The 12,500-nt window shown below is 45.0% G+C and overlaps 2 protein-coding genes across 2 annotated transcripts in view; both read left to right on the forward strand.

Annotated features, from left to right (window-relative positions):
- Nucleotides 1-12,500, forward strand: part of rpusd1 (RNA pseudouridine synthase domain containing 1) — a 426,852-nt gene that overhangs the window by 380,719 nt on the left and 33,633 nt on the right. The gene's annotated exons all lie outside the window — the stretch shown is intronic.
- gng13b (guanine nucleotide binding protein (G protein), gamma 13b) overlaps nt 1-12,500 on the forward strand; it is a 26,876-nt gene that overhangs the window by 11,721 nt on the left and 2,655 nt on the right. Inside the window, exons 2-3 of the mRNA XM_084071399.1 lie at nt 6,550-6,683; nt 10,565-12,500. The exon at nt 10,565-12,500 is cut by the window's right edge and continues 2,655 nt beyond it. Coding sequence (XP_083927525.1) covers nt 6,586-6,683; nt 10,565-10,670 — 204 coding nt within the window. The 5' untranslated portion in view covers nt 6,550-6,585 and the 3' untranslated portion in view covers nt 10,671-12,500. The remainder of the gene's footprint in view (nt 1-6,549; nt 6,684-10,564) is intronic.

Genomic DNA, 12,500 nt, shown 5'->3' on the forward strand with positions numbered 1-12,500 from the left:
GTGGACTGTGACTTTATTATGTAGAACTTCCTGCCCGTATAAGGTCTTGGACTATGTTCCTTTCTGTTCCTTTGTTCTGTTCTGCACCTAGTCTTGTTATTATGTCACTCTTGTTTTTGCCATGCTGTTGTGTACCTTTATTTTGTAGTATTCTGTGCCTTCCTGTCTGCCCCTGTAGTTCTGTACCTGCCTTGTCTAACCGGTCTTGTGATTAGTCATGTTCTCCTCCTGTGTCCTCTTAGTCCCTCAGCCTATCCCAGTGTTGATTGTCTGTTGAGTTCACCTGTGTCTTATTATTTCCCTGTCTAGTTAAGCCCTGTGTTTGCAACCTGTCCTTGCTTGTTCATTGTCTCTTGTTGCGTGTAGTTAGATCTTGAGTTCAGTTCCTTGTTTGTGTTCCTGTCTTTAGTTATTAAACCCGTTAAACCGACCATTTGGCCTCTGTCTCTCTCTGCACTTGGGTCCTACAATCCTGCCCTGACTCAGACTGTGACAATATGACGAAGGAGGGAATTAAATGACGAGTTGAAATTTGGAGATACAAGGTTTCTGCCTGACAGCCACAATATATATATTTGTGTTCGTCACTTGGGGTTCACAGTGTAGACAATTAGCAGGAGGAGGGTTATTAGTTCCCACGTGAGCCTTGCCGTCCTACAGTAATTGACAGTCCTGGCCTCTCTCTGCTTCTACTTCTAGAACAGCCCTCAACCATGCCCCAGCTTGCAACAGCAGTCTTTGCTTCTTCATTTTTTTATCTCAGTTCAAGGCCAAGTCCAAAGCCAGAGATAAATAACTGTCAACCCCTAGTAATTGATTTAGGTTTGTTTTCATAATTTAAAACCCAAACCCCACAAATAAGAGAAGAGGAGAGGGAAAGGATGGGAGAACAGCCCGGCAAGTTTACGCTAAACAGTAAAGATGACAAATCGGAACACACGCACGCACGGACGCATGCGCGTGTGTGTGTGTGTGTGTGTGTGTGTGTGTGTGTTCAAGTGGTCTTCAGGGGTTCTTGGTTCCTTGGGGTGGTTGAGGTATTGTATAGCACCGCTGCCATACAAAGGTCCTGTTAAGCTCCTTACGGTTCTTTAGAGGTTCCAAACTGGTTCTTCAGCTTAGCTTACTTTGGACACCTCTAATGGTTCTATATAGCTGTTACGAACATTCAGGGCATACTTAGGAAACATTCAGGGCATAGTTGCCAGCAATAGCCTATATATGGAGATCCCCATAGATGGAGATAATAGACCTGCAAAGTCGTCATAGAGACCCAAACGTGCCATATGTACGGAGTCTGACATCAGCGAACCCTTCCCCGAAACTCCATGTATAGACATAGCCATCACGTCCAGGGCTGAAGTCTTGATCCCATATTTGGCCATAACTAACATCGGCAGCTCCATATATGGAGACGTCTGACACTATCTGACATCATCATAGTGATGTCAGGACCGCAAGCCAGCATTATAAGAAGAGGCTCGAAACCTCTCAGATAGGCAACTCGTTCCCGATCGATTCCGAGAAACATCTCAACTCTCTCCCGAGTACCAGGAGGTTGGCTGGCCTTACAACCCAGTTAATCACAGATTGCATATTCAGGACGACTAGCTGGCCTTACAACCCAGCTAGGCCTTCAGAGTAGCTCTTGAGTCCGGTTCTAAAGAACCAGTCGATTATCATTGTTATAATAGCACCATTTGACAGTACCGTGTGGTATATTAGGGAGTTATTTGTGCTTACCCGGAAGCTACTATCATCCTCCAGCCCCATGCCTCTTGCTTAGAGAGTTATCTTCTAGAGTTAAAGATAATACAATGGAATAAAACAAATCAAAACACAACTAAATGCTACGAGACACAAGGACGACATCACAGAACCGGCAGCGCAAAAACTAATAAATACAATCGTGAAGTGCTGTTTTATTTAGGATTTGTGTTAAATGAGTGCTGTTGCCTCTGTGCTGAAGCATGTCAAAGACATCGATCCTGACTGTAGATGATACAGGCACTCAGATCCCCTGTGTCCTCTAATGACTCAACCAGACACACGCGCACACGCATGCATGGGCACACGCACACACACACACACACACACAGATGTATGGGCCTTTCACATCAGCAGCGGTATTTCGCTCTCGCGTTCCGAGAAGTACTGCGAGGTTCAGTGCCTATGGAGAAAAGCGACTGTCGCTTTCCCCACCGCGGCAGGAGGCGGAGCCAGTACAAAAACAAAGCATCAAAGTTGAGAAAGGTTCAACGTTGACTTTGCCGCTGTGTGGTGAGACAGAGCCAGCACGCTTCATGGCGCACACTCAACAGACTGCTGTATGGAGCGAATATTGATTAAAAAAACTAGCAGTAATAGGATGTGTGAAATTCATCAAGACTGAGCAACTGCATGGCCTATTTCTTATCTAAAATGTATAAATCGATTCCAGAGACGCGCATGGAGTGTCTGTACTTCTGCTGCCTGCCTGTGAGCTTCCCGACTGGGTGCAGTTGCAGGCTTTGGTTCGCTCGGAGCAGTGGAGCTCTCTTTGGAGCACAACTCGCTTATTTATTAGGGTGTAACTCATACCTCGGACACCGCCATTTTATTACATTTAGCAAATGTTCGTACTACCGACATTCGTCCGCAGCTGCCGCTGTGAATTCAGCCATATGCCTGATTTATGATCCGTCGTAAGATGGTGCCGTTGACCAAAAATAACAGATCTACTATAGGCTCACAATGTGTGGCAGACACCAAAGTATAAATTTGGCTATAGGTCTATAGATCTCATAGACATGGCAAGAACACACAGTCTTTCACATACAGATGAACTTTTTTTCACAACCAGACACAAATACATAAGCATTATGTGCGTGCACATGCACACACGCACGCACGCACACACGCACGCACGCACGCACGCACGCACGCACACACACACACACACACACACACACACACACACACACACACACACACACACACACACACACACACAAGAAGAGGAGAGTGATCGAATGGACTGTGGGATGGAGAGTGGGTGGGTGCAGAGAGAGAAAGCTGAATGGAGGAATGTAGAAAGAATGAGAGGGGAGCTGAGACAGCAAAAAAAGACAATAAAGAGAAAAAACCTGGGAATAGAAGATAGTCATTTCTGGAGTTGCTGGTTCCTGGTCTACTAGTTTCCGTGTGGTATTTAACCTCCACAGTAAGCAGGCACTTTCAGAAAACCTTAACATCCTGTGAGACAAAACCCCATCACAGCAACAGAGAGTGTCCATGTTTGTACACTTAGAGTTATACTGTGATGGCACATTAAGCTATATTGCTTGTGAATGTCATATATAGTCTTATCTGATCACATCAGATGTAAGATTTACAAGCGGCCATAGCTGAATGGTTAGAGAGCCCGCCTGGGAAGGCAAAGGTCTCAGGTTCAATTCTAGCTCTCAGCAATGTGTCAAAGTGTCAAACTGAGCAAGACTGACACTTAACCATTAACTGCTCCCCAAGCGTTTACCACCAACAGCTGCTCACTGCTCCTAGGATGGGTAAAATGCAGAGGACAAATTTCACAAATGTGCAAACATACAGTCAGGGTTCCCACAATTTTTTAACAATGAATTTTCAAAACTTTTCCATAACTTTTCCAAAGTATTTTACCCCATTTCCAGGACTATAGAAATCATACAGTGCAATAATGAGACGTTAAACCAGTCTGCCATCAATGCCCCAAGACAGACTCGAACGAAGGCGTCACGTGACAAAAAGAACAGATCTACAAGCTAACAACGTATCAAGTAACACTGCATTTTACCCATCTTTCACGTAATGCTAGACAAAAACAATGTATTTCGTTGCTGTCGGGCAGAAACCTCTTATCTCCGTACAGTCCGTAAGTTTAACTTTTGTAAATCGTAAATCATACAGCGTCACACAAAAGCATCAAAAGTAGCAGATCTACAAGCTCGAAACGCGGCGCGAAGCGACACGTTTCGAGCTTGTAGATCTGCTACTTTTGCCATTTTAGAATTTGAATCCTGGACATACTGTATGAGGTTTCCACCCGACAGACACGATAGCCAAAGATTTTCCAAAACATTTGATTAATTCATTTCAAACCTTTTCCAGTCCTGGAAAACTGTTTTTATAATTTCAAAATATTTCCAGGAATTTCATGACTGTGGGAACCCTGTACAGTGACAAAACAAAACACCCCGAGTGGAGACCAAATTATTATTATAAAAGCAGGGCAAGGAAGCACAAATTCATGCAATTAAACGTGGTGGTGACTGAGGCTACTTGAGAGAATGTTCAACTGTTGTCAACTTGTTTCCCATGTTAGGCTACCGCATTTCTTTCTTTACCTCAATCTGCAGTTTAACCACTTTCAACCCGCCGTCCCTATTTTGGGCATTTCATTATTGGCAAAAAGGTTCCAAAATGTTACATGTTTGTCTGAATTTACTTTATTTCTTTTGCATTGTGACCTATTGCTATTTTTGCGGGCCACCATCACACAACAAACTAGAAAAAGTGCTCCTCCTAGCACAGGTCTCCGCCAGGTCTGGTACGTTTTTGTGGCCTCCTGGTGGCGCTATAATAGGCCAATGTGAAAAGGGTGTCATTTCTTCTTAGGCCTTTCACGGCAATCGGACACTGCATTCATGATTTGAGGCATTTTGCTAAATTAGACCTACTGGTTGTGCTATAACAGGCCAATGTGAAAAGGGTGCCATTTCTTCCTCGGCCTAGTGGGAATGTGCGTGTGAAATTTCAAGGAAATCGCAAGCATGCGTTCATGATTTGAGGCATTTTGTTCAAAACGGACCAATCCTGCAAACTTTGGAAGCCAACCTTAGCCAATGAGGATGAAATGTGGAAAATTGGACAGATCCGGGTTGATCACATGACTGTAGAGATACTGTGTACCGATCTGCATGACAGTTGGATAAAATCTGTAGGAATAATATCAAAAAATGGGTTTTGCACAAATCAGCCTCCTGGTGGCGCTATAACAGGCCCGTGTGAAAAAATTGGGGCAGAGGTTCTGAATTGGCATCCAGGGAGTGTGTGTGCACAGTTTCGCAGCGACCGGGCCAACGGTGCCAGAGGTTAGCTGGGGGTAAAAGAAAACATACTCTCCCAATGCCTTTCGGCCTGGCGGAGACAATAAGACAGGGCTTTAAGTACTCACTGTGGCTGGTTGCATGAAGCATCTTAGAGAAAAATACCTTAACTGCAAGTGATTTTGATGAAGGTTTCGTTTCACGTTCAAATAAAAAAATCTATGTGAGTAGTGACTAGTGAGTAGATGACTTGAGGTAATGCATGTATTAGCTACTGTTCTCTTGCCCTCAGGTAAAATTAATTCATGCCTGGAATACACCACTAGGGGGGCCCTCGGCAAGAATGAGCTAGTAAACTTCCAAGGATTTCCCTCTAAACACAGCAATCACATGGCCCTTGGGAACCTGTACAGTATGTCTTTAGAGCTGAGGCGTAGAACTTGGCGTAAAAATGGCACTGCTTCTCCTTTTGTTCATTCATTCTCTCTGACCCTGCAGCTATAAGCTACACAAGACAGCTGTGTGTGCTTCATTCCCCATCGCACAAATCAAAACAAAAGCAACAACACCTAATAGCAAGAAGGGCCTTTTGGTGAGAACCAGTTATATTTACACTTACAGTACCACAACCCCTTGTGCGTTGGGGAGGACCATGGTTCGAATCCAATCTGAAGCATCCCCCCCCCCCCCCCCTCTCTCTCTCTCTCTCTCTCTCTCTCTCTCTCTTTCTCTCTCTCTCTCTTTCTGCCCTCGGTTTTTTGTCTCACACCTGCCTTTGTGTGTAAAGCACATAACAGTAAATTAACTTGAATCTCTCTCCTTACGATTTATGCCATTTCCCTGAACTCCGTCGTTTTGCGTTTTGCAGCCAAGCAACCCAATTCAGAGAAATGGGATTCCAGCTGTAAACCTCAAGTTGCTGTAACCTTTAGTCACACGTTTCCATCATCTAGATCTAGGAGAATACCATATTTGGGTGCAATTGTGCAGCATCTCCTCTCTAGGTAGACAGTATGTCTTCTGAAGCAATGGATAATTTAGTTTTGTGTGTGTGTGTGTGTGTGTGTGTGTGTGTGTGTGTGTGTGTGTGTGTGTGTGTGTGTGTGTGTGTGTGTGTGTGTGTGTGTGTGTGTGTGCGCGCGCGCGCGTGCGTGCGTGTGTGTCTAGGAGGTTAAACGATGACCGTTTATAGGCTCAGTCTTTTTAACAACTTATGCCCTATTTTATGCCCTATATTAAAATTGTTTAGTGACATCCGGACATAAGTCGGTGACCACTGCCCTGATCAGCACAATGTAGGACTAGATTTTAAGGCCACATAGCGGCCAGAAAATCTAGCTTTTAAAAATAGCAAACATAGCAGATCTACAAGGTCATGACGTGTCGCAATGCGAAACATCTACAGAAAAACAAGAACACTCACATTTGGGAGGGAGATGTTGAAGTTGTTAAACCTCTAACGCTAGCTCTGCTTGTCTCCGAACAGGTATATTAGAGAGAGCCCATAAACGAACCTGCAGCCATGGATGAACTGGACCTGCCTCAGATGCAGAAGGAGGTTGAGAGCCTGAAGTATCAGCTGGCCTTCAAGAGAGAGAAGTCCTCCAAAACAGTGACTGAGTGAGTTGCCGTTAGGATGATCAAAAGGGCCTGTAAGGGTCATTTTGATTAGCTGACAGACACGTGTAAATAACCTGCACTTCTTAAAGCCGGTGTAACATTATAAAGGTACAGGAAGGGTTAATCTCTTATAAAACAATAAAATATTAATCGGACGGGAATTCTCATCCGTGAAATGAAAGAGTTAATGCTAATTGAGTATATTTACATAAATTGTATATTCAAGATGAATCGCCTGACTTTAAACTATTATGATAAAAAATCTAAACTAAATGCAATCTACACATCATAAATGCAATTTCGGGGTGCAGTTCAGGGTGCAAGGACATACCAGTTCCACATTCCACACACATACATGTGTTTATTCCCACAGGAAGACCTTGTTGGCAGACAATAAAATAGAGATTACAGAAAAGTCACCAACTTCTGTCGGAGCAGAAGTTGTGGTTGTCCTACAGTGTGGTCAGAGGAAGCGTAGGGGTGTGAGGGCTTACCGCTGGTATTCCCTGTTCAATCACAGTAATTATACCAGCAGCACAGGGACCCCCACGTGTTTAATGAGGTGGTATGCCCCATTCTCCCTCAGGCCACCTCAGGACACACCTCCCTCTGAGAGGCAGAGAGAGGGGTGTGTGCGTGCATGCATGCGTGCGTGTGTGCGTGTATGCTATAGCAAACCTGCATGTGTGTATGTATGTGCTATTTGCATGAGCATGGGCGTGCGTGCGCGTGTGTGTGTTGTACAACTGTCCTCATGTCCTTGGCTTGTACGATATATCTGTGTATGAGCCTGTGTTGCTGATTGTCTTATGCGTGCGTCGGTGCGTGCCTCTGTGTGTGTGTGTGCGTGCGTGCGTGCGTGCGTGCGTGTGTGTGTGTGGTGCTAGCATCTCTCAGCTGTGGTTCCCTCTGGTCCAGTTGGCCAGGATTCAGACAGGGTCAATTGAGTGTGAGAGGAGCAACCGGAGGACAGCAGACACTGCAGGTCTCCTTGTGCCTGCCGCCCTGGTGGTCAGGCCAATGCACAACCCCAATAGACACTGACCTACATAATCCGGATGTGTGTGGAGGGAGCGTTTGCTTTGATTCACGTGATAAACTACCTATTCCGTCCACCATGGCTTGCCAACTTGGACGGTGCTCTCTCTCATCGATGCGCTAGCTAGGCCATCTGCTGCTCGGTGCCGGCACTCGCTCGCCCATAGGGGCTCACTTGGGCACGCCTCAAGAGCCTCAAGGCCCTGCTGTTGGTGCACCTGCATTGTTTTCAAGTGATAAAACAAATGGTTGTAAAACCTTGCACAGACGCAGGACGTTTATTGAACCAAACGAGTGCACTCGAGTGCACTCCCCCAAAGCAACTGGCTTTTGGTTTGGGAATGGGTATACTAGCAATCCGGATGACAGAGACTCAAATCCAAAGAGTTGCTGGCATCGAATACTTACCTCTTTCTCCGTAGCTTCTATCCTTCTCTTTCTGAAGTCTCTCAGTACAGATTCAGAGGGGATGTGTAGTTACAGTCTTCTGTGTCTGGAACGGCATGTACCCCCCCATTGGGCTGGAACAGAACCTGACCTTTTCTACTTGTTGTGTCTGTTCCAAGGAGCTTTATTGGCAAAGACAGGATAGCACTTTTATTACACTAGAGGTTCCTACGCGGCCCTCACACCTACGTCGCACTGCCGATCCAACCAATATGTCTGAGTCATAGAGTGTCGGGGGCTTTGTCAGAGTACCCATCGTACCCGTCTGTCTGTGTCCCTTTAAGCCATATGTCATGTGACTTATGCCATTTTCTGTTGACTGCAACTAACGCAAATATCACAACTTAGCCTAACATCCACGTTTAGTTTACAATAGTTAATTGCTGGGAACTGTTGTACTTTTAACGTGTGTTGTGGAGAATAAATGGTCAAAGCAAGGATTAGAGTGGAGGATTCTTGTGCGTGCGTGTCTTACAGTTTTTAAAACTCTCATGTTTAGCTCCTCACGGCTTTTTCAACTGCCTAGATACAGCCGCAATACATGCGCTGAAGTAGGTCGGACCCATATATGAGCACGACCATATATGGGCATAGCGGTCGGATCTTTGGCTCTGGACAACTGGATGGGCATCTCAGGTTTGTTTGTGGTTATGTCTGAGTCATACTGGCGTGATCGTGGTCTGGCCGTCTGCCCACCCGCTCTCCCATTAGCCAATTTTAAAATAGGTTAGTTAGTGTTTACAAATCTCAAACTGGATGAAAACAGAGTACCAACAAGCAAAAAGAGGCTCCGTTGTTCCTCACATTTACCATCCTCCATTCCACACAGCAGTCTACATTACATTGCTCAAATGTGTCCCTCTACGCACAGTTGGTAAAAATCAATAGAACAGGGGATTCAATGACATGTTGCCGCCACAACAAAACAATGACATCATGGAAACCCTGAATGTCCAGCCTGATTTATTCTTAGCTGGCGTCACTCACTGAAAATAGCAGATCTACAAGCTCACAGCATGCCACGCTGTGACACGTTGTGAGAGCGAGTAGATCGGCTTTTTTAGGTGCGCGACGCGATGCGCAACCAAGTCTGAATCAGGCATGAGATTGGCACTATCAGTTATGTAACTGACACAGTATCTGAGGCTACTACTGTTACAACGTAACGGTGGAAATAGATTGACCTTTATTGATCCCACGGGGGGTTCAGTAATGTTATATTAGTGTGGCATTATGCAGTTTAATGTTAGTATAATTTTGTGCAGTTCTGGAGACAATGTAGTGATGACATACTGTCATTACTGTACATACTGTACTGGAGAGCAGCAAACCAGTCACATTCCTGAGGTCACGCTCAGGTGTTTTCACCCACTGATGGTCCAGGGGGTCCCCAGCGAAATGTGTTTTGATATGTACTTCTCTTCTAGGGGTCCCTGGCACAAAATCTTTTTAGATGGGGGTCCACGGCCAAATCAATTTGGGGGTCCTCGACATGGCTGCAGTGACACACACAACCCGGCCGCACATAAAGCTCTCTGAAACATCAAACACTTTTCTCTTCAGACCTCCTGGTAGCGCTCCCTATCACAGTCCCTCCATGAGCTATCTGACTCGCAGCAGGCATTACATTGGGAATTACTATGGCTTCCAACTGCTATCTCTCTCCGACTCCCTCTCTCCTCTCTCTCTCTCTCTCTCTCTCTCTCTCTCTCTCTCTCTCTCTCTTCCTCATGCTGTACTCATTCTTATTCGCTCCTTTTATTCTCCAGTGTAGTGAAAAGGATAAAGTTTATTTTCATTAACATTCTCTAATCCTCATTGTGGGTCTAACCCCCACCAATCTCTTTCAATATGGTAAATTGCCTTGCATGTATAAAGCACCACCCAAAAACAAACAAACAAACAAACAAAACCCCCCAGCTATTTGCTTTATGATACAAGTTACAACAGAGCTTAAACAGAGTATATTCTAACACTTGGTTTAGTTTTTTGACCAACATTGACCCTGAGGAGACTCTGTCTGTGGCTGTGGTTCAGTATAGAGCAGCCATTCGGTACGATTCCCGGCTCCTATATACTGGCTTTGTGGCGAAGTGTCTTTGAGCAAGAAGACACTGAACCCTAACTGCTCCCCATGAGCAGATTGGTGCCTTGCCTGGTTTCTTGCAGACCATTTAGTTTACTGCCTTCTTCTATCACACTTATATCTCTATCTCGCTATCCTCCACTGAGCAAGTAAAACCAATATGTTTTTTTTCTCTGACCCTTTGTCCCTGTCTCTCTGTATCCTTCTCTGTCTGTCTGTCTGTCTGTCTGTCTGTCTGTCTGTCTGTCTGTCTGTCTGTCTGTCTGTCTGTCTGTCTGTCTGTCTGTGTGTCTCTCTCTTTCCCCTCCAGTCTGGTGAAATGGATAGAGGACGGCGTACCGGAGGATCCCTTCCTGAACCCAGAGTTGATGAAGAACAACCCCTGGGTGGAGAAAGGGAAATGCATCCTCCTCTAGAACACCATCATCATCATCACCACCACGAGTCCTTCACGATGACCCCAACCACGCACCTCCGACGACCCTCCAACCCTTGACCCCCGAACCCCCTCTGTAGCCTGCGAGCAACGACATAGCAGGAGAGCGCCCCCTAGTCTTCTTCATGAATGTAGAACTGCTGATGTCCTGACCCCTCACACACACACACACACACACACACACACACACACACACACACACACGCGCGCGCGCGCGCAACACTAGTCCTCCACATTGTTGGTGGCCACTGGCTGCCGCACTCAGCCAAATCCTTAGTGTTCCACATGAACCCTAGCGTCCCTATTCTGGGGCAAACATAGCAGATCTACAAGCTCACAACACATCACATTGCAACATGTTGTAAGCTTGTAGATCGGCTACTTTTGGTGAAGAGATTTGGTGTAGAAGGAAAAAGGATAGTATAGACCCCTGGGACTCTGGGCAATGGAGTATATGGGCTGTTATACGTTGTTAACACTCAGGATTTGACTGTGCACATTCACTGCAAGTTTATTCCTGCCACATGCATCACCAGTATGATAATGCGATTACGATGACGGATATCCCTGCTACATGTTTCTGTATGGATGTACGACAAACCTATTTATGCAGCTGCCAAGTTACATGCTTTACTCTGTTTACTTTAGTCATTTTACTGCTCTTTGTTGTGGTCTTTTCCTAGCTGAGTTTTCTTACAAGGAGTTGGTAGAAAACCATAGTGTCAAATTCTCACTGCCAGACTGTCTATAGCACTGGTTCTCAACATCTCAACTTGAAGGGGTTCCAGGGGGTCCCCAGCTAAATGACTGGTGGTTAGGAACCAAATGGACCCTTATGGGTCTGTAACTCCAAGAGGGTAGCTAACGAGGAGACTCTCTGAGTTATTAATTAACACAGAAGATTTTACAATGAATGAATGGGGTCCCAGAGATAAAAATCTGATGAAATGGCGGTCCATGGCCTAATGCATAATCAGGGGTCCTTGAAATGAATAAGGTTGAGAATCACTGGAATAGCTTTGCTGGGAACAACAGAAAAAATAGAGCCACTGTTTAAAAAATGATAATAATTCAATAAGAGTGTGTCTAGTTTGGCTAAGGGCATGTTAGTGTTTCCAGGCCACATCTGCTAATGACAACACTTACTGATCCAACAACTGGGATCACTGATATGTGTTGTACTGATGTGTCTGAAAAAAACGCGATACATAATCCAACTAGACACTTGCACATACAGTATACTTATCTATATATGTTGGAAATCCCTTCCTTTTTCATGCCGATGCCGTGGGTGTTTGAGCTGAATCTCGCCAAGGACATGTTGAAGGGGAGGCTTGATTAAATAGAAATACTGAATATTTTAAAGTCACAAGGGAGAACTCTTGATGATTTATTCAACTGACATTCCTCTACCTCCTCTGTCGGCCTAACTCCAATCCTTCTCTGTCAAGTGACAGGGAGGAATTTTCACTGCAAAATCCTGTGTTATTTTAACTCTGAGGGTGTAAGAATGCACTTAACTTAACTCTCAGCATTTTGCAGTGTATGAACTGCAGAACGCCCACCACATGTTCAGAGGGTTAATTACCTTTCCTGCCCTGCATAATAGTTGATTGGGATTTAATAGTACTTATTTGGCAAGGTGAATAATCATAGAAAATTGCAAATTCACAGCCAGTTTTTAGCCTGACTTACAGAGGACTGAGAGATTCAGCAAAAGAAAAGAGGCGAATGAAACAAAATTATCACTATAGAAGATCTGTTATGTATGTTTTCAGTAATCATAGCTGTCTTCCAAGCAAACTTGAGC

Source organism: Gymnoscopelus microlampas (assembly GCF_963454915.1).
Source record: "Gymnoscopelus microlampas genome assembly, chromosome: 11".
Lineage (NCBI taxonomy): Eukaryota > Metazoa > Chordata > Actinopteri > Myctophiformes > Myctophidae > Gymnoscopelus > Gymnoscopelus microlampas.